A 23,844-nucleotide genomic window follows, 5' to 3' on the forward strand; every position below is an offset into this window, starting at 1 on the left:
GAAAGATTACAATGACCTTTTATAGTCCACAAGCCTGTTTTCATAACTTTTTAAATGTTAGTTGGCTCAGATGATCATTAAAGGAAGATTCAATCTTCCTAGTTTTGTTCTTTTTCCTTTGACTTTATTTTACGAACATGTACAAAACTTGTTTAGACTCTTGGTTTCATCTTGCCACACTTCTGAACCCTTTCCATTTTGGTTTTGAATTACATGAGAATTGATCGTCCATAAGTCACAATTTGGCAAACCATTTCCTATGTGTTTGAGACTCCTTTTAAGTGAGGAAGTTCGTGATTGTGGCAGAAAGTGTTCAGCCACTGTTAAACAAAATCCAGAAGCATGCCAACATGATAAAAACAAAAATAATAGTATAAGAACTGGAACAATAATATAGGATGGCAAAACTATTAAATTCTGATCAAATTACAGAGAGGACATGCATATGTCTGTTCTATAACCATTAATATTGATTACTTTTCTATTACTGTGATAAAATGCTATGACAAAGGCAATTTATAGAAGAAAGAATTTGGTTTGGACTACCAGTTCCAGAAGGTTAGAGTCCTTGATGGCAGAGTAGAAATAGGAGACAGGAACAACACATGCCCAAAGAGGTGTGGCCACTGTTCCAAGCAAGACTGCTACAGCTGGGAACTCATATCTTTAACTACAAACAAGAAGGAGAGAGAGAACTAACTATAAATAGTGCCAGACTTTTGAAACCCCAGAGTCATCTCCATCACCACTACCATAACCACCACCACCACTACCGCTACTACCACCACCACCCTCATGACTCACTCCTCCAGCATGGCCCCACTCCCCAAATATCCCCAAGTAGCCACCAACTTGAGACCATGTATTCAAATTCCCAAGGTTCATTGGAGGCATCTCATTCAAACTTCCACAGTTACAACATTTGTTCAATGAGTACAACTATCATCAAACCACAATAAATGATAATGTTCAATCTGACATTCTGTTATTTACCTAATGGTATAAAGTGGAGGGAAACCCCCCTAAATAGTGACTCAGACAAAAAATTCTTAGAATGTTAGAAGATAAACATATCCTTTAAGAAAACACTAAGGGGCTGGAGAGATGGCTCAGCCATTAAAGGTTAGGCTCACAACCAAAATATAAGAAAATACTAAGTTTGCCAGCAATGGGCATACATATATTTAATCACAGTACTCAGGAGCAACAAGAAAGAAAACTACAAGTTTTTATGTCAGACCAGCTACGACTACATTGAGACACTTTCAGAAATGTAGAGTAGGAAAGAAGGAAGGACAAAAATAAGAAAGGAAAGAAACTTAAGAAAGCAATGTTTAATATGGCCATCTCTTTAGGAAATTACCATCAGTTCCTCAAAATTACAGAGAACTTTGGATCTGGAATAAATGAGCAAGCTCAGAATAAGATCTGTCTTTTTCCCAATTCACAACCTTATTTTTATTTCTCTAATGATTCATAAGATGAGGCTTTTTGCCTGAAGCCCTGCTAATTTTCTGTATAAATCAAACACACACACACACACACACACACACACACACACACACACACACATCCATAGCATTCTCTGATTTTTATGACTTGATGGTCTCTTTTTAATTTAGCAATATTTATTGAGGATGTGCCAAATCATACCTATACCTTCATCAATCTGTGTCAGGTTGAATATAAGAATTTGAGAACTGGAAATTGTAGTTAGCCAACTTGACACATCATTAATAAGGATAAGAAGTCGCTGGAAGATTTAATAACCTGTACTAGATAGCTATGGTTAGTTCCAGACCCATCCAGACTTGAACTCTGGGGCCCCTGCTACTTGGAACTATACTATTTTGTAAGATGGTTGTCTCAAGTTCTGCTGAATGAGGAGTAAATATACAGTCAATACACCAGATTACTTTCTGAATAACACAAATAAGACATTGAGACTTCAATAGAAATGTAGACAAAATTTAGCTCCAAGGACACTGCAAAACAGCTGAAACACGTGTATCTCATACAATGTTTGTTGATCATGTTCACTCTCTATCCCTCCATCCCTTCCCTTAACTAAACTCAGATCTACTCAGACCTCCCTATCCATTTCACCTCCTATGTTTTTTAATGACTTGTTAATTTCAATTTGTGCTGCCAATATAGTCCTGACTGTAGGACTATCCAGTGGATCATGGTCAACCTACTAACTGACTCAACTTCAGAAGCCATCAACCGCCCATGGCGCCTTAATGGTGGGCGTTTATAAACTCCTTCATCCTCCATGTTAGAATTTTGGCTGGCTTTATTTTGTGCAAATCTTGTGCAGGCAACAAAAGATGCTATAAGTTCATGAGCACAGCAAAATTATCATGTCTAAAATAAACCATTTCAATCCAGTTCTCCATGATCTCTATCTCTTAAAGTCTGTCTATCTCCTCTTCTGCGTTGTTCCTTGTGCCTTTTTATAGAAGTGATATTGATGTCCCATTTTCAGCTGAGCATTCTACTGACACTTGTTCTCTGCACCCTTAACAGTTATGAATTTCTGACTTAACCATCACCCACTGTATAAAATAAAAAGTATTCTCTGATAAAGTCTGAGCACTGTAGTAATATGTAGGTATAGAGATGCAAACTTAAAGGTCAGTTTGTTACTATATGTCCATTTGAGAGATTGACATTATTAGGTTATCTCTTTTGGCCTTAGAGCTTCCCAATCATGGCTTCTTGGCCAGATTTACAGTATTGATCCTGAGTTTCCTCCTGTAAAACAGGCTTTAAATCCAATCAGAAAATAGTTAGTTGGTTACCCCCATAGCATTTGTGCCACTATTGTACCAATACTGTACGATATTGTATCTTGCCACACTGGCCAATATTACAGTTCAGAGTCCTTATTTAGTTAATAGTGGTTATTTCCTTTTACTCTGGCAGCCAGCATAGTATTATACAGTTCTATGAAAGCTAACCAACAGAGAAAAAGCCATCTTGTCAGCACCAACTTGATTTCTCCTTGTGTTGTGAACCATGTTTCTGGTATCCTCTGCAATAGGGTTTACACTCAAGTTCTGATGGATACAAGGCCTGCTCAGATTCATATTCTAGCTAAAGACTGGTGATATTTGAATTCAAAATATCTGACATAGCATTAGCTAAACATTTGCTTATCTGTACTTTATTTGCATTGTTGAAACGTTTATTATATAAAAGGATGTCTTAATTATACCAACTTAACTAAACTATTGATTACTCAAGGTAAAATTAATTTGTGACATTTTCTCTGCCTTATATGCAGCATGTGCAAAATAAATAAATATTTTTAAATGATTGAATAAACCAGCAGTCACCCATTAATTGTAATATATAAACACTGCTGATCAGATAATTTATTTTCAAAAGACAAGTTTACACTTAGGAATTTAACATTATCATGATATTGTAGGAACATATTTAGTAACTATTTAGTTTGTAAAACTAGAAAGCTAAAAGGGAAAATTTGTAATTTCTATCTTTTTCAAAAGTTTGGTAGACTTGGACTTTTATTTGCTAGGACACTTCATTTCTGCTTTAATCTCATTGTTATTGACCTCTTTTAGTTGTTTTGTCTTGTTGAATTAATTTGGTATCTAGTGATTTGTATTTCTCTTATTTTTAATTGTTTTCTTCTAAAAACCCAAGGAGCCCCATTCCGTTATTTATCGTAGATCCCTCATTTTTTTTAATGCAATCACTCATAGAATTTTCCTTCTGGAACTACTTAGCTGGAAGTTGTGCTTTTATTTCCATGTGATTCTAGGAAATTTTGAATTTTAAACTTCTTTTACTTCCTTCAGTAAACAGTAACTAAATCACTTTTAATTTGACAAATGTTTGTGTGGTTTTTGTACATTTCTTGCTGTTGACTTTTATTCCACTGTGATCTGGTAAAATACAAAAAATGATTTCAATGATTATATTTTATTAGAACTTTCATTTTAACCAAAAAGGAGTTTTATTTTAGCGACAGTTCTATGAAATGTAAAGAACAATGTACATTCTTTATCTGTTGGATGGAATATATTTGACTATTTTCTAAAGTTTTTTGATTTCAGTATAATTTGGATGTAATGTTCTCTGTTGATTTTTAGTTTACCTGAAATATGTGAATGAGGTATTAAAGTTACCCACTCTTACTTTATCATGATTTATCTGTCCCTTTATACTTATTAGTGTTTTACTTTGCCAGTTGGATGTTGAAGTTTCAATTTTGCATCATTGTAAAAAAGAATCTTTTTAATTTTTAAGTGCATGCACCTATTTCTCTTTAATTATGCTATACAAGGACCATGGATATCCACCCTAGATCAGTGGTACACCACCAACAAAGGGTGCTTAACTTTTATTACATGAATAAATGAAAGAGTAATCATGTAACAATGTTTAAAATAGCATTGCAACTTAAAGATGTCTACATAACACAAAGAATTGTCAATTTGCTTGACCTCTAATTATCTAGAAGCAACAACTTCTTTCTTTTTACATATTTCTCTTTAACATTTTGTATTTAGTTTTTGTCTTCTTGAATTGTGAATATACAAACAATCCTGTGTTCTACCCACTTTCTTTAATTTCAAAAAATTGTGTAAAAATAACAGTGCTTATTTATTTGTTATGACATAAATTCCTTTGTCTTTCCTTCAAATTCATTTTAATCCTCAGTGATTTACATTTAAGAAATGAAATTGTACACCTTTGGTGTAACTGAGTTCTTGGCAACAACTCAAGTGGCAAGCCAGTGTGGTCCCTCATAGGGTGACCGTTAGCCTTGAATTATTTTCTTTCTGCTTTTAACAGTGGAATTGTACTATCACATAATGTTTTGGATTTTTCAGTTTGGTGAGACCTTTAATTTATACCCTTATTTTATAGCCCTCACTCCAACAATAATCTCATTTTTTCTGTCCATATCTATATTGGGCCTAATTGTTTATATTGTATTCATTTCTGTTTGTATGATCAACTCTTCTGGTTTTCTAGGGTCTGTCTAAATTTCCTGGTCTTGCCCCGGTTTTAAGTTTACAAACTCCTGCAGTATCTGGGTACATGCAGGTATTCTCAGCCCTCCATTCAGAAACTCAAAAGTCTGAGGCAGGAGGATCAAGGATTCAAATATCAGCCTGGGATACATAATGAAACTCTGTCTCAAAACAAACAACAAAATAACATACAGAAACAACACCAAAAGTTCAACATCTTGAAAACATTCTGTGTATCAAGATACATAATTTTAGTTCATTACCAGCTTTAGTCTTTCATATTTAAGTCACTCTTTTCCATAAAATCGCATCTCCTCCTTCCGCTTGTTATATTTTCTGACTTGCTGTCCTGTCTTCATCTTTTTTTTTGCTTTAGGAAAATAGATATTGTTCAAGTAATTTCCATTGGATGCATCTGCTTTCCTTTCCAGTCTTTTGTCAACTAAATGTCTGTCTCAAACTCTCAACCTGTCCAATGAATACTCTTTATTGCATATCTACCTTTGCATCTATGAATCACCTGCTTCCTCTTTAAATTCTCATCAGTGGCTCAAACCTCCTCATATTTGGCCTCTCTTGACATTCCATTTTTCTCTTTATTCATTAAGTACTGACATGTAGGTATTCAGTATATATTATCAGACTAGGAAAATGATGCTTAGAAATTTTTCTCCTTCAGAATTTATTTTTTCACCTAGAAATAATTCTATATCTCCAAGATGTCCCATATACAGAATGTCAACACTCATTTTAGTATGATTGTAATTTTAGACTTTATTAATTTTATCTTGAATATTCACATGAGGTATTCTGGATCCAAGGCAGATTTTTTTAATTGCCTGATAATAAATAATCTTACCTCCTCTTTCTTTCCTGATGACATGCCCTAGGGCAACACGGTAAATGTTGATAAAATGTATTTCCATGTGAATACTTAGTTGCTCTGCAGGCAAGAGACCAAAGATTATAAAGGAGGAGCCAGCTGTCATCTTCTCCAAATGAATCTCCTTGGAAACTTAAAAGGCCTGAATCTAACTCTAATTTTTAAGAAGCTAGCTCAATGCCCCCACATGCCTCAATTTTTACCATCTCGAAATATTTCCAGGGCCAGGGCTTCATATGTTTTCATTATAGCTATCTAGAGACTTTGTTTTTGTTTTTCTGACAACTGTAAATTTAGTCTAGCAGACTACCAACATAGGTCTTAACAATTTGTTCTTCCTGGATCAGAGAAATTTGAGAAATTAACCAGACAGATGGTACACATTTAATTTGCCTGGGATGGGCAAGTTTTCAGCAAGATGAAACTATTAGAGGTGCATAGAGTAATTCAGGAAAGTTTGTTTCAATTGTATCCAGAATTCACTCATGTACTAGGTGTACATCTTGCTCCTTCCACGTAGCTTCATTCCCTAAACACTTTACTACCATGTGTCCATCTTTTTCTCTTTACTCTGGCTCTGGGTTGAATTCGCACAATCTTTCATAAAATCTTCCTTCTAGTTTCCACCAGTTATTTTTTTATTCAAATTCTAATTCTATCCTTCTCTTTTTCATGTTCTATAGAGGAACCCCTAACTTAACTATGGGTAATACATTCTAAGACTACCCCAAACTGTATGTACACTGTGTTATTTCTTATACATACGTGTCAATGATATATATATATATATATGTTTATACACAGAATCCTGTGTATTAAATTTTTCTTTAGATAAATAATAGTACAATTCCTTGGTACTTTTTCATACATCTCTATTGTTATTTTAATCTCCACTCCTTGCTTCTATATTTATCTGCCTCCCTTCCTTAATTACAGTCTCACCTTTTTCCCATTTCCTTTATCAGATCATTTCTACCCTGCCCAACACTCATGTACCCATGCCACTACCCTGCCTAAATTTTTTCAAAGGTTCCTAATTACTTACAAATACTGCCTAAACTTTTCAAGAGTCCGATGCCCAAATTATTTTTTAAAACTCTGTTATATTTTCCATATAATGGCAGTGCCTTACTTAAACACTGAGAAGTCTTTCCTTAGTTCTTATTTTCTAGACGGGCAAGCCTGTTTAGAGATAGCTATACACACTACATGATGCTTTGTCCAATATCTCAGGAAATACATATGTTTCTTCTTTGAATGTCCTTTAATAATTCTTTTCTGACTAACTCATGTTTCTGCTTCAGAACTCTATGTAATTAAACATTTCTAGAAATCTTTCTCAGGTTATATTTAACTGATTTATATGTTTAGCTACTCATGATATTCTGCAACTTCATAGATAGAGACACCAAATTTACACTTAACTTTTGTTTCTTGTGTAACTACATAGACATAGAAGTTTGGTATAGGGAGCCATTGTTTTTTGTAATTAGAAAAGCCAGGACCATGGTTCACTCCAAGTAGATAGACAAATAAAAGAGATAATTGTACTTGTGAAAGATGGATTAAAAAATAAAACACCGCAAGAAGTATATATTCATACACACACACACACACACATATATATATATATATGGACAGATATACCAACACATATTCAGAAATCAAATGAAATATTGTAGATAGAACAGGACTTCTGTGAAAGTAAAGTAAATAATCGTCTACCCAGTTTGATTTCAAGGACACAAGAATAGTCGACAATATAGAAATTGCTTTTCCATCTGCAGACTGAATCCAAATATTCCATTATTTTTATTCAGACACCTTGCCTCTCTCTTCTGGATTGTAAGTAACCTTGACAGAATGATTACTGTATAAAATATCAAACTCAGGGTTCTTCTGAATAGTGAACACCACTAAGATTTTACCAACAAATATGTTTTAATATACTTCTGAATTACTTTTTTAAAATCAGAGTGCTATGTTTGAAATTTAAAGGAAAACACTACTTTTTTCCCTAGTAATGTAAGAGGGCTTAAACTCAGTTAATAACATTGCTAAAAATAAGATAGAGTTGAAAATGGTACATAATTAAGCTTAGGTCAGAGAAATAGTCATTGTTTTAATAAGATAAACTTTCACTTATGTGATACAATATCTTTTATTAACATTGTCACCCATGATAAAATGAAATCTGGGTCAGTAACTATATTTTATATTTTGAATATTAATATATTCTACCATTGCAATGTGCCTCTCTAGATTATGTATGTCTTTAAAGTTTTCCATCTAATTCTAGAATGTTTCTTTTATTTTGTTTTAGTCTTTCATTTTTAATTTTTTTGTGTTTGTTTGACTGGGAATGTCCCAGAGGTAGGATTTAACCTAACACATCCCATATTTCATCTTTGGGCATGTTATCTCCCTGTGATGGGCAGTGGCTACAACTTTATTCCCACACATTTTCTTCCTTATTTTGGTCCAATAAGTTCTTGAAGACAAAACTTACCTCATTTATTCTCTTTTAATCCCACATAATAGAGAATATAGATTAGAGATTACAATTGTCAACCAGCCTGAGTAGTGAACTAAATGGTCTGAAGCTACCTATTCTAAGGCTATTTGTTTATAGAAAGTTATTTACAGTTACCCATAATAGATCTAAATATTTCCATTCTCCTCAGAAAAGTCACAATATAAAATGTAATTGGTAGTTCCTCAATAACTTAATGTTACTACACTAGTTTCCTCTCCATCAAATATGTTGACACAATTGTTATCAGTTGAATTTGTTGTATACTTCAATAAAATATGAATGCCCCCACATTACATAGCAATGAATGTTTTCCATTGTGTACTAGAAGTGATTATTTTGGGAATATTTTGGTCTTCATTAGTTCATTAGTTCATTAGCCAGGGTGGGATTTTGATATATATATATATATATATATATATTAGATCTCGTAGTCAGGTCGTATAAACAAAATGTGCTTAACTTAATAATAGCACATCACCTGTATTGAATGTTCCCCACTTCTCCCCAGAAAAGTTCTGCAAACCCAGTGGTTTCCTCATTAACTTTGAAACCCAGGTCTCCTTTCTTATCATTTTCTAAGTATCAGTTTATAAATAAAAGAGAAGGAAATTAACTGGGGAGTTACATAAACAAGTTCTGAGCACCCAGGATTAATTTTGAGGAGCATTCCTCAAGCCAAATAAACATTTCTTTCCATCTCATTTCACAGGCCTTCAAGAGGGAATTGAAAACTAAAGAACCTGTAATCATGAGTACTCTGGAGACTGTGAGAGTATTTCTGACAGAGCAGCCTTTGGAAGGACTAGAGAAGCTCTACCAGGAGCCCAGAGGTAATTGAATGTGGAACTGTAATAACATATTGATAGAAGGATCAGCGATGACAGAGCAGCCCATCCATGCTTGCTGCCAAAGACTGCACAGCTCTTGCACTTCTGAGTTAAGCAGAATCAATTCAAATGAGATGTCGGTTTCAAAAAAGAATAAGGAATCAAAAAGCACAGTGCATTGTTTTCACCATTGCAAATAAAGCAACTAGTGATCAGTTCTTTGAATATTTAGAAGATAGGGGAGCTTATCTGTGGAAAGGAATTCTATTGTTGCAAAGACTACAAGCTAATTTCCAGTTTAAGAGCCTGACTGAAATAAATTAGAGCTCTTCAGCATGTGCTAACATTTTTCTCTCTGAAAGCTTAAATGAATCTTGATTTATCTGATTGACAGAAAAATAGGACAGATTCACTAAGGAAGACAGACAGTTTAGCTGTGCTAGACTCTATCAAAATTTATGCCAAAGTGTAAAAGAGCCATTAATCACAAAGTTGGCCTCTTGTTAATCTATATTCCCTTCCTTTCTTCTAGTCTGACCTTTTCAACAATGTTTTTTTTAAACAAAAATGGATGTGGCCTAATACCTTGTCATATTGCCAATTTAGAGCTGCCTCCTGAAGAAAGAGCCCAAAATGTCTCTCGGCTCCTGCGGAAACAGGCTGAGGAGGTCAACACTGAATGGGACAAGTTGAACCTGCACTCAGCTGATTGGCAGAGAAAACTAGATGAGGCTCTCGAAAGACTACAGAAACTTCAGGAAGCTTCAGATGAACTTGACCTCAAACTGCGCCAAGCTGAGGTGATCAAGGGATCCTGGCAACCAGTGGGGGATCTTCTCATAGACTCTCTCCAAGATCACCTTGAAAAAGTCAAGGTACTGTGTTTTGCTTTATCCTAGAATATTTTGAGGTAACCCCCCTAAAGTGCTCATTTAAGTTTATACAGTATTTTCATCACACAAAGACACAAAGTTAAATTACAGGGCCTATAAGCTTGTGAAATTAGCCCATTTTATTTTCCTTGTTTTGAAGTCTTTCATGCAGAGATTCCTCCAAAAATAAGAGCCAGTGATGTAGTCATTTGTCTGTCTTCAGTAATATAAAATGAAATATTAAGGAGTCTCATTAGTGTGGTAGGTAATACCCCAGGCTCATAAGATTAAATATTAAAAAGTTACAAGGTCAAAAGTAATTTTGATTTTTGCCATTATGAAATTAATTTGTCACGAAGTACATGGGTTTGTGGGATTGGTTGGGTATTTTTTATAAAATTTTTGGTGTGTGTGTGTGTGTGTGTGTGTTTGTGTGTGTGTGTGTGTGTGTTGTATTACTTAGTATCAGAACAGAATAAAAATAACACTTGCCAAGATCAGAAGATTCAGTATGGTGCTTTTTCCTTGGTAATATGACTGCCAGTCTGAAACAGAATCATTTGTTCTCCAAGTCCTTTTGCTGTCTAATTGTAAACTATTAGAAATTTGGGTTCAGCCTTATGGCCTCCTATGTTTTCATTTTCTGTATAACATTGCTTGTTTTCCCTCAAAATGTATTTTCCTATTATTTCATCATTTTCAACTAGTGTCATTTTAAAGCCCCCTTTTTTTCAAACTTTCATAGATGACATATTTACATCCATTGGCCAGTCAGTGTGTGTGGCATATTATGAACGCTGCCTTTTAAATATTGAGTAAATGAATGGATATTTCTGAATCATCCAGACACTTCTCTTTTCAACCTAAAACTCTGTAAAGGATATAATGAAGTCCAGTCAAAAAATAAGGTAGCTGTCTCTCTTCTTAGTATTCCTGGCTTTCTTACTCAAGTTTAACAACTTGAATGCAGACAATCCAGTATATTTTTTCTATTCTAAATAAATTGGTCACATTTTCTCACAGCTACCTGCTATGTACTTTTTCATCCATCTGAATCACAACACTTTGTTTGTCTGATCAACTCTTACTGAACCTTTAAGGCCCAGTGTACATATCACCTATTTTTATAGGCTTCCATAAATATCTACCACTCCCCCAACTCTACTCAAAGGAGTTTCACTTTATTGACCACAAATCTGAAACTCCAAAACTACTGTTTTGGTAGCAGTAGTTTAATCCATCAAATTAAACTGATTAACTAAAATTGATTCTTAAAAAAAGGAGACGCATCTTTAAAACCACTACTTCCATGTTGTTTTTAACTTAATAGGAATTCCCAACTAATAGCCAGGTAGCTAACTACATAGAAGAATGTTTGCTTTATCTATGCCACTTCAGCTCCCCTAATGATGCCTTCAAAACACCATTTTTCCTTTCTCCATTTTAAAACGCCATTAATGTTTTAAAAGTTGTCATTTGTGTCCCTGCAAAATACATGCTTCTGTTGGAATTACGATTGTATCACTTCATTAGTTAAGGTGCCTTTGGGAAATGGATAAAATGTAACCACTAAGTCCCTGAACCTTATGGAAATGATAGCTATTCTTCATAGTGATCAATATTATAAATCAAGACAAAGTAATGTCATGTTCATATTGGCTATTTGAATCATAAAGAAACTCTAGTCTTACAAACTAAGCTCCATAAGAAAAACCACTGGAATAAAAGTTACATTTCAAATGTTTTTCTACTTTCAAAAACCACAATTATTGTTGCTTACCAAGCATTTTAAGGATGCACTTAGGGCTACTCACCTTACAATAATAACTTCAAGCTTATTTGGCTACACATGTATTTTACTTTCAGGCAATGGGAAACACAAATAACTGAGTCACTCACTGGGTGATCTACATAGACACGCAAAAGGAACATGCAAAGCCTTTCAGAAAGTAATGTAGCTGGAGGGAGTATTTAACTTAATGTGTCCCATGTGCTAAGCTGCCTCCTCAGACTTTTAAGGAACAGAAAAAAGGAAGGAGAATCAAGAGAAAGGGGAAGATAAATATGTAGATTTATCAGTTGGTTGGTAGGCTGATTTAGAGACAGAGTCTCACCAAATTTATCTATGGTGCCCTTGAACTCTGGAGCTTAAGTGCTTCCATTTAAAGTAGCTTGGACTAATAGGGTAAGTTTGAAGTCAAAACTCTGTGAAAATATTTGGAAATCATTAATGTTTTCTTGTTCTACTCAAACATTGTTACTCCATATAGAAGGTATATCATTCTTGAACTGTGTCCTTATTTTATTTGTTTTTACTCTTTTCTTTTTCTTCCCTTTTTTCATATAGGACATTGAACTTAGGCTCTAATAAATGCCACTGACACACACTCAGCTATAACATTAAACACACTATTGCATCTACCTCTAATTAACTTCTGAGACTTTCATAATGAAATTTGTGAATTTGTCCTGCTCATTGGTTTATACATTTGTTTTGCTTATATAGATGCCTACAATATTACTTGGAAAGCCAAAGGAAGGGATTTTCTGAGTTTTTCAATAAAGCACTATTAAAGTGATATATTGATTATACTTTCTTGACATTTTAACTAAGTCTGATTTTATGGAATGTGAACTGCAGCAGGGAGGATATTGAAGCCATTATACAATTTGTATGTATGTTCAGCATTCATATCGAAAATTTTAAGAGGAAAACTAGAAATTGCACATTCTTAGTCCTTCCAGACTAAATACTTGTGGCTTCCTTTCTTTGAGAAATTTGTCAAAGTAATTCTATCCCAGAATTTTATATTGAGAAAACAAAGTATATTCCCTCATAACAGACTATGTTAACTGTGATGTAATGTATTAGAATTTCATTTTCACTTTGGTAATCAGAAAGCTTGCAACCATGTTCATATAAGTCTGTCTTCCTTTACTGTTATTTGCTTCTTAACTGTGGTCCTAATTTTTCATTTATTTTATATTTGCCATCAACTTGACAGAATGTTAAATCCTTTCACGTAAGGGAACTTCAAAAAAAACATAATGCTTTAGTGCAGAGTTAGAGGATACATGGATAGAAGGAATTCTTACAAACAAGGCAGCCTTAAGAATGATAGAAAATAAGTATGTTCTCTAAGTGTCAAAAGTGTGTGTGTGTGTGTGTGTGTGTGTGTGTGTGTGTGTGTGTGTGTGTATACTCATGCTTGCTTTTATTGATGCCAGAGGTTGATTTTTTGGAATATCATCCTCAGTCACTTCTCTATATTGTTTTGGTTAGGGTGTTGTTTTTTTTCTGTCATTTCTTGTTTGGAGACAAAAACTTTCACTGAACCTGAAGCTCATCAATTGGCTAGATTAAATAGGCAGCTATTCCATAGAATCTATCTATGTCCACCCTACAGGGTTACAGGTATGCATTGCTACATCCAGCTTTTATGTGGATGCTAAACACCCAAATTCAGATCCTCGTGCTTGTACACTGGAAATTTTATGTACAGTTATCTCCCTAGTGCCAAAATTATACCTTTGTAATGAAGGAAACATTTACTGCCTAGAATAGGATGGGAAATTTTACTGAGAGGCTGCTCAGTTCTATGAACTGCATACAAATGAATTGCTTTGGGGAGACTTTTGTTGTTCTTCTTATAGTAAACATGTTGTGTATTATGCCTTTGATCAAGAGGAAAAAATAGCCGGGCGTTGGTGGCGCACGCCTTTAATCCCAGCACTTGGGAGGCAGAGGCAGGCGGATCTCTGTGAGTTCGAGGCCAGCTTGGTCTACAAAGTGAGTTCCGGGACAGCCTCCAAAGCCACAGAGAAACCCTGTCTCGAAAAACCAAAAATAAAAAAAGAAGAAAAAATAAACAGAGGACGTAATCCTTCATAAAAATAGACTAGATGTGGAACCAATGCTTTATAGAAACCACAGGCTTTATCTAGTTTTCAATGCACATTGTTGTATTGTTTAAAAGCACATGATTTGGCCATTAGTATCTTGGAAAACTCCTAATAAAAGGTATATAATAGCACAAGCTCACAGTACACTTAAAAAGTATAGTAACAGAAAGGCCTTGTTGACTTTATTTGAACTTAGAAAGTAAAGTACAAATTACTCATCTTAAAAATGCCTACCATGTTATTTGATCAATGTGAAATTAATTGTAAGGTAGTGTCGCTAGGAGACCTTATTACTTGTTCTCATGTAGTCTCTCTCATTTCCTGCTTTGTTTATAAGGCTAAAAGCAAATTACTTAGGACAACAATGTCAAATGCTTTTCTTTGCCCAAAGCATCTGAGTTTAGATAGCACTGTGTATATATGTTTTTAAAGTCTCTGTCTCCACTTGAGCAAACAGAACTATGGTTTACCATGCTATTCCCATCCTGCCTTTGAAACATCTGCAAAGACTGAGCAGAGTAATTGTTTCAGACATCTGTTTAGCATTCTTTGAAGTCCATATAAGTTCTTTTTCAGTTTCATTTGAACCCCAGCTGTCTTCACCAAAGTCTATAATCAATCTGAATTAAGTTGTCCTACTTCTCCTAATAAGTCTCTTATTAAGTTCTACATCAACCTCGTAGGGAGACTTAAAAGCTAATTCATGTAGAATTGCCATTTTCTACTAATTCATTTGTCAGCTCTCCAAATTCCAGCAGAAACAATTGCAAAGATTGTTAATTTGGCTCTTCATAAACAACTTATGTAAGTGTAGTATATGTTAAAACTAAGCAAACAATTTAAAACATTGGGTGTAAGAAAATGAGTTGATGGTATTCAGCACACTTTCTTCTTTGACTGTTTTGTGGTGCCTTCGACTTCAAAAGCATAAAGATGCTGATTTAATAAGAGAAACATTCCTCTGCTTTTACTTTCATAAAGAAAATAATTACTGAGTGAGCCTTGCTTAATGAGAGGAAAAGGTTTTACAACAGTTGGAAAAGGAACATGTTCTTTTCTTATTGAATTTATTTTAATTTGAACTTCTTTGTGTTCATTTGATGGACTGTGATAAAAGAAGGAGCTAGAATTGGTTTCCATTCTTATTTCACTAAATCAAAGTTGTACAGCCGCTCTTCTGGTCATGGGACATTTAAGAGAACATGGATTATCAAAATGTTCTACTAATAGTTTCATCTGACATTATTCTACTGAAGACATGTTTAATTCAACAATAAAAATTTCTCCGAAGAATATCATCTTTCTTATTATTTGAAAATAAGCATATCAAAATCTGATCCTCTAATATGCCTATACTGTTTACTGAGGATTTACTCCAGAAGCTTTGTTTGTGACTGATAATAATTATAAATTCTAATTCTCAAGTATCTTAGATAATAAAATATTCAGAAATACTTAGCTAATGCATTCAGTATTAAAGGATCTAAAGCATAATTCATTCACAATATTTATATGGTATTAAAACCTATACTCAGAGGAATATTATCTCATTAGAGAATATGACTAATGTATTTTTGAAGTAAAAATATAGTGCAGGCTGTATTAGTGGCATCTCAGTTTCCCTGAGAATATTATTTAGCATCAAGTTAAAGGAACACGAATTTTTATTATCTTGTCCATATATGTACATTTAATGCATTATATTAGCTAGAAACAGTTTTTAAATGTGTTATTTATTTAACTGAAATTTATATTCCCATAGAAAGTGAAATCACCCAACCACTGTCTATTTCTAATTCTTTTTGACATGTTGCAAAAAGGTAGCATGTTTTGTGCTACAATAATATTAATTTATGATCATAAATCAAAGAAATTACTGAAAACAGAAACCCAAGGACTGAGCCTTTGTTACTTTCTTTTCATGTTGCAGAACAATTTTCAAATTTTCACATTGATGAAAATATTAGGTCTATGCAATCTTCCATTAACTCAGTTACTCATACAATTAGATAATTTGTTTTTGATGAACTTGTTTATTTATGGGTATTATGAGAATACATGTAACTTTAAACTAATTCAACTGTCTTGTTTTAATGGGATGTAAGAAAAGACAATATTTGCTTTCAAAATAAGATATTCTTCATACTAAACTAACATTTACAGTAGTATTTTCTATTAAGGACGTTCCAAAAAACACTGTTCCTACAACTTTTCTACTTCAATTCTCTCAGTATGAGAAGGCAAAACTTGGTATTTTTTTTCTTCCACTTACTTATTTTCTTTTGATGTGGTCATGAAGTGTCTTTTGGTTCCTTTTCCATTTTGTAAAGTTCATGTCAGATTCAAGGTGTTCACTTAGGAAGTATTTTATCATTTTTAGTGCAAAGATGCTGTTTTCCCCAAATCTTAAGTGTATTCACCTATGACTTTGCAGGTACACTTTGGAACCATGAAATGAATGATCACCTTAGTTTTGGAGAGTTCATTTCTTCCCATCAGCTTCATTCACTAACTGCACATTCACAATGATTAGACCGTTATTGCCACTTCACATTCATCTTTCACACTTTGGTCTGATCATTGTCGTGCGAAATTTCCATGACTCTTTGTAAATTTGAATATGTATTCTTTGGGGCATTTTATTAACATTCCCTTAGTGACGTAAATTTCTGTTAAGTCAAGGTCCCTGGAAGCACACCCTGAGAAATGAGGTTCAGGTACACAAGATGTATAGAGGACATGCTTTCTGGAGAAGCCTATGTGGGAGTCAGGGCATGTACAACCAAAGAGAAGAGAAGTCCAATCAAGTATGAGATCTCAGACAGGGCCTGACTCTGTGTCCTTATCCCTAAGAGAAAGCACCCTAGAATTAAACCATACAGCAGAATTGCTTCTTTAACCGTAGCCCCGCCACACACAAGATATTGCGTGTGCCAGTCATGAGCTCTGAGGTGGTACAAAATCTTGTTTGTACCAGTTTTCACAGTGTCACTCTTACTTGTGGTGATTGTCAGCTAACAGTGTGTGATAGCGAGTGCAAAATTATGAGGAGATGCACACAGTTGGCACATAGGATGTTTCAACATAACACTAACGATGGTCAACCCTGAGGAAGTAGATTGTGTCTTAAGTCAGCAGTGTAGGGTTAGTCCCTGCCTTTGAGAAGGCAGGCAGCAATGAGACATTAGTAGTCAATCTTCACAGCCATATTCAATTGCCTAGACAGAAAAAGTGTCAAGGTAAAGTGTTCAGTGGCCTAGTAATGTGCTCAGCTTCTGTCTCTCAAGATGACTTCTTCAATAATTTTTTGATCATGCAAAAATTCTTTTGAAAATTTCCCTTTTATTGAAATAATTCCCTCTCAATACTCTACCTTCAGCTACCCACCTGAATTAAGTAGTAGAATGTAAGAAGTAATAACAATGAATAATAATGTGACCATTATTTGAAAGAAGATGACTTTAAAATCAATCTGGTTTCATAGATATGGAATTTATAAATATTTAGGGAGTCACATTGCCTGCATATAGTCATTAAAAATGCCATGGGTACTTGACAGCAGTGGTTCTCACTACTGTAGCATGCACTAGCATCACTTACAATAATAGTGGCATCTTGGATTAGGTGATCTGCTTCTCCACAATTTCTGACTTTACAGGTGTACAGAAGGCTTTAAATATCCCTTTCTAACCACTTCCCAGATTATGTGATACTCTATTCTAGACACAGACTTTGAGAATCAAATTTTCCTTAGATCTTCTTTACATATATATATATATACATATATATGTATATATATATATTATTTTTAAATTTAAATCAGAAATAAGGTTGCTTCACATGTCAATCCCAGGTCCCTCTCTGTTTCCCTCCCCTCCTCCCGTGCCCTCCCACCAACCCCCCAATATCCCCTCATTTCCTCATGGAGGGTGAGGCCCTCCATGGGGGTGTCCATAGTCTGTCATTTCATCCAGGGCAGGGCTAGACCCTCCCCCAAGAGTTCAGGGTGAGAGTACATCTCTCATTGTTGGATGGGAGTCCAAAGTCCATTTGTATACCCAGAATAAATACTGTTCTACTACCCAAGGCTCAATTGATTACCTAGGCCTCCTCACTGACACCCACATTCAGGGGGTCTTGTTCAGTCCCATGTTGGATTCCCAGGCATCAGTCCAGGATTCAAGAGCTAACCCTTGTTAGGTCAGCTGTTTCTGGGGGTTAAGCCAGCCCAGTCTTAATCCCTTCCGTCATCAGTTAGATTTTCTTTTTTTAAACAATCTTTTTATTTTACATACCAATTCCAGTTTCCCCTCTCTCTTCCTCCTCCCATCCCCCCCATTCCCCATCCGACCCTGTTCGACTCCCCAAGAAGAGTGAGGCTTCCCATTGGGTATCATCAAAATCTGTCACATCATTTGAGGGCAGGCCTAGGCCCTCCCCCGTGTATCCCTCCATTGGTAATGGGTTCCCAAAGTCCATTTGTGTACTTAAGATAAATACTGGCTCTATTGCCAGAGGCCCCATAGGCTACCCAAGCCTGGGATTAAGGACATGTGACACCAGGCCCAACCAAAAACACCAGAAATATTTTCTTACATAAAAAGAATTTTCATTGAACAATTTCTACCAATATTTTTCATGGCTATAAGTAACATCATTGTTATTTCTCTTATTTATCATTATCTAGAATATTTTATTTAACAATCAGTACAGAAATATGCTCTCTTGGAATAATTGATATAGTATGAGTAGAAATAGTCATTTCACTCAGGACTGTTGAAATGAATGATGATCAGCAAATCTCTCAACCTCTCTTGTTAAACACACTCACAGTTATTTATGCTAACTTTCCTATTGGCATTTTAAGGACACCAGTACAAATAATTTTAGGGTTACTTCAGATAACCTATGATGTAACTAGTCTTTTTAGTACTAATTCATTATACAGTCCCATTTTTTATTTTTGTAACTGTTTAACACATTGTCAATGACAACAATATATTCTCTACATTACTCTCTGCCAAACATACTGACTGAAAGTAAGTGTGTTACGGTTTCTGAAATATAGGACATTCAGAGCATCTTGACACTATTCAACAGTTTCTAAATATGTCCTGCTTTCTATATATGAATAGCTGATAACTGCCTCAGGAGTTCTTATCCATGATAACTTACCTTGTTAACTTGCTGAGGCACTATATTCAGGAGGTAGAGTATATATTTATATGTAAAAATGAAAATGGACATGGGGAGAAAATGAAAGAGCCTCTGAAAGGGGTAAGAAGGAATGCTAACTGCAGTGATTTACAAAGGAGGAATTTTTCCCTAAAAGCAGTGCAGCAGCACTATATTAGTACCTTTTACAATGATAGAACTTATAATAGGTGAGTGATTTATGGGATAAATATGACTTTAAAAAGTCTTGGAATTTAAGGAATACTGCTGGAACTGAAGCAGAATTCCTATTCCTCCACAGTTTTTGCTTCAATTCCTGTTGGATCCCTGCTCCAGTTGTCCTCAATGACAGACTGTGATTTAGAAGTATAAGATGAACTGAACCCTTTCCCTCCATGCCAAGTTAGTGTGTTTGGTTTTATTGGTTTATGCATTTTCCTGTTGTTACTGTGTACAGATCTTTTGGGTCAATGTTCCATGTCATAACAAACTCCAAAGTGTGCTTTTCCTATATGTGAAAGTTTTTACAAGTCTTTTTTAGCATTCCTCATGAATTTTGGGGGCCATTTCAATTCTAAGACTTTTATATTGTCTTGTTTCCTTTTTAAAAATGTATTTAATGCATCCAAGCTGAAGGCTAAATCATATAAACTGGTCTTTTTCTATTGAAAAAAAAAGTCTTGGAATTTAGCCGGGTGTTGGTGGCATATGCCTTTAATCCCAGCACTAGGGAGGTAGAGGCAGGTGGATCTCTGTGAGTTCGAGGCCAGCCTGGTCTCCAGAGCAAGTTCCAGGACAGCCTCCAAAACAATACAGAGAAACCCTGTCTTGAAAAACCAAAACCAAAAAAAGTCTTAGAATTTGTTTTACGATTAAGTGAAAAATATTAAAGACAAACTTCACTGTTATAATGACATCTTAAATGTCAATAACTAAGTTAGCTGAATTATCCAGAGTAAAACATTAAAAAACATTAATCAACTTTATATGGAAAAACAAAAGGCCCAGGATAGCCAAAACATCCCTATACAATAAAGGAACTTCAGGAGGCATCACCATACCTGACTTCAAGCTCTATTATAGAGCTATAGTCCTGAAAACAGCTTGGTATTGGCACAAAAATAGGCAGGTAGACCAATGGAACCGAATCGAAAGCCCTAATTTTAACCCACACACCTATGAACACCTGATTTTTGACAAAGAAGCTAAAACTGTACAGTGGAAAAAAGAAAGCATCTTCAACAAATGGTGCTGGCATAACTGGGTAGTGGTATGCAGAAGACTGCAGATAGATCCATGTTTATCGCCTTGTACAAAACTTAAGTCCAAATGGATCAAAGATCTCAACATACATCCAGCCACACTGAAACTTTTAGAAGAGAAAGTGGGAGATACTCTTCAACGAGTTGGTACAGGAGACCACTTCCTAAACATAACACCAGTGGCACAGGCACTGAGATCAACAATTAACAAATGGGACCTTCTGAAACTAAAAAGCTTCTGTAAGGCAAAGGACACAATCAAAAAGACAAAAAGGCAGGCCACAGAATGGGAAAAGATATTCACTAACCCTACATCTGACAGAGGGCTAATCTCCAAAATTTACAAAGAACTCAAGAAACAAGTCTCCAAAACACCAAAGGATCCACTTGAAAGGTGGGGTACAGAGCTAAATAGAGAATTCTCAGTAGAGGAGGCTAAAATGGCCAAGAGACACTTAAGAAAGTGCTCAACATCCTTAGCCATCAGGGAAATGCAAATCAAAACAACTCTGAGATACCATCTTACTCCTGTCAGAATGGCTAGAATCAAAAACACCGAAGACAATTTATGCTGGAGGGGATGTGGAGAGAGAGGAACACTCCTCCACTGCTGGTGGGAATGCCAACTCATACAGCCTCTTTGGAAATCAGTATGGAGATTCCTCAGGAAAATGGGAATTAATCTACCACTAGACCCAGCAATTCCACTCTTAGGCATTTATCCAAATGAGGCAGGTTCATACAACAAGGGCATCTGCTCCACTATGTTCATAGCAGCATTGTTTGTAATAGCCAGAACCTGGAAGCAACCTAGATGCCCCTCAACTGAAGAGTGGATAGAGAAAATGTGGTACATTTACACAATGGAGTATTACTCAGCAGAAAAAAAAACAATGGAATCTTGAAATTCGCAGGGAAATGGATAGCACTGGAAGAAGCCATCCTGAGTGAGGTAACCCAGTCGCAAAAAGACAAACATGGTATGTACTCACTCATATATGGATTTTAGATATGGATCAGGATAGTGCCAGTCTGCACTTCCACAGATAGAGAGTCTGGGAAACAGGAAAGAACCTAAAAGATATGCATATATGCATGGTACCCAAGAGAAGAGGATGGAGACAAGATCCTCTGAATGGATGGGGAACAGGGCGAGGGGGGGGCTAGTGGGACCTGGGAAGAATAGAGGGGGTAAAGAGGAAGGGAGTTGGTCATGGGGGAACAGGAAGTTGAGGGGGTGGGGGTAGAATAGGGGGAAGAGGGAATCATAGGATCGAAGACAGATCAGGCACCAGAGTGACCTCGAGTGATCTAAAGGTATAACATCAATTGGCAAGCTAAGCAATAGTGGAAGGACCACCTCGAATGCCCATTCCTGATAATGAACTTGATGTCTATAACTATCCGGGAGCCTTCATCCTGGGACTGATGGAAGCAGAGGCAAACACACAACTAAGCACTGAACTGAACCCAAGGAACCCAGTGACAGAGAGAGAGGAATGATGAGCAAATTGGCAAAGAATGGGCTGGCAAAACCAGCAGAGACAGCTGATCTGAACAGGGGAGTGCTCTTGGACCCCAGACCAACAGTGGGGAGGCCAGAATGGGACTGATCTGGACCCCCCAAATGCGAGTGTCAGTGAGAAGGCCTGGACAACCTATGGGGCTCTGAGCTGTGGATCAGTGTCTATCCCTGGTATACAATCTGTCTTCATGTGCCTATAGCACAAAGAGAGATGCTCTCTCAGCCTGGACTCTTAGGGGAGTGCCTTGACCCTACCAAGAGTAAAATGATAGACTCTAGACATCCCCTATGTGGAAGGATTTGGCAATAGGGTGGGAGGGAGGGTGGAAGGGGAGTGTGGGAGGAGGGGAGGGAGAGGGAACTGGGATTGACATGTAAAACAAGCTATTTAAAATTTTAAAAAAACATTGGTTTTTCAATTGTTTTTCAAATTGATCCACATATTATTGTTAGGCTTTTTGTTTGTAAACTTTAGTATTTATTAAGTTTCCACATTGTGTTCCGCTCTGAACTGTCAAATTCTCTTAATCAGAATGATGCTGGCACATTGAATACTTAGATTTTTATTTTCATTTAAGTAATCGGTTTTCATGGGGAATATATTTTTTGTTGAGTTTATAGCCTTCCAGTCCTGTTTAAGACATGATTGTTTTCATAATTTTTGTTCTCTACAATTCTGTATTATTACAGACTCAGTAAACTCAATTATAGTTTTCCCTATCAAAAATTCAAATTTTATCATCATGATCTTAATACGACAGGAGCAAATTAGTGAACAGAAGGGAATTAATTTATAGACAATCTATAACAAAGTAATTGAATTGAAGCAAAAGTAAATCAAGGCCATGAGCCATATGCTGATGTGATTTTAGAACCAATGTCAAACTACCTCTGTTTCCTTTTATTTATTTTCTTTTCTTAAAGCACTGTAACCCAATTTGGAATTATACACTTCTGTAAAACTAAAACATATTAGATATTAGTAAATAATTTCCATTCAGTTGCCTTGACATTTAAATCTTTTATCTTTCTGTAGTCAAACAGGGCACTTGGAATGGCATTTTGCCTATCTCTCCTACAATTTACCAGTTAGTCATTGATATCCAGATAGTACTAGCAAGAGAAGGAATTATTTTAAACATATGAACTCACATTAGAATTACCATAAAATTTATCTGGTGTTTTCTGCTCACTCAGAATACTATAAAATTAAAAGAATGTGGCTAAATTTTGTGGAATCCCATTCCCTAGACAAAGAACTACAAGCAATTACTAGGAATAGGAGAATTAGCCTCTCTCAGGGATGAGTCCCCTGATTGGTTATTCAGTATAGAGTGGTCAGCTCAGAAACCATTTATACATATAAACAGCAAAATGACTTGGCAGGTTATATTTATATCTAATTGTGCATATGTATTCATACATACGTACGGACATACATACATACACACACAACAATAATAAACAAAGACAAAAGAGGCTGTCACCCAAGCTAGAGGGAGATCATGGACTATGGACGGACAGCTATGGAATCTGCATGGGACAGAATTAGACCCTGTAAATGTGGGTAACAACTATGTGACTTGATCTGTTGGGTGGACATACAGTGGCACCAGGACCTATACCAAGACCAACTCTTTATGCTCAGCCTTGATACAGGAGTGAGGGGGTTAGTCATGCCTCAAGTTGGTATTCCAGACTTTGTTGACTCCCCCAAAAAGGCCTTATTCCCTCTGAAGAGTAGATGGGCCTTGTGAAGGATGGGAAGGGGGGGCAGGAGGAGGAGGGGAAGGAACTGGGGTTGATATGCAAAATGAAATGGAAACATTTTAAAGACAAACGAGGCTATAAC

The 23,844-nt window shown here is 35.7% G+C and overlaps 1 protein-coding gene across 10 annotated transcripts in view; it reads left to right on the forward strand.

Moving 5' to 3' along the window:
- The window catches only part of Dmd (dystrophin), a 2,157,616-nt gene that overhangs the window by 1,792,632 nt on the left and 341,140 nt on the right, over window positions 1-23,844 (forward strand). For all 10 annotated transcript variants that reach the window (XM_040744180.1, XM_021232987.2, XM_040744181.1 and 7 more), the window contains 2 exons: window positions 9,138-9,258; window positions 9,862-10,130. In XM_040744180.1, coding sequence (XP_040600114.1) covers window positions 9,138-9,258; window positions 9,862-10,130 — 390 coding nt within the window. The remainder of the gene's footprint in view (window positions 1-9,137; window positions 9,259-9,861; window positions 10,131-23,844) is intronic.

Source organism: Mesocricetus auratus, unplaced genomic scaffold (genome assembly GCF_017639785.1).
Source record: "Mesocricetus auratus isolate SY011 unplaced genomic scaffold, BCM_Maur_2.0 Super-Scaffold_100003, whole genome shotgun sequence".
Taxonomy (NCBI): Eukaryota; Metazoa; Chordata; class Mammalia; order Rodentia; family Cricetidae; genus Mesocricetus; species Mesocricetus auratus.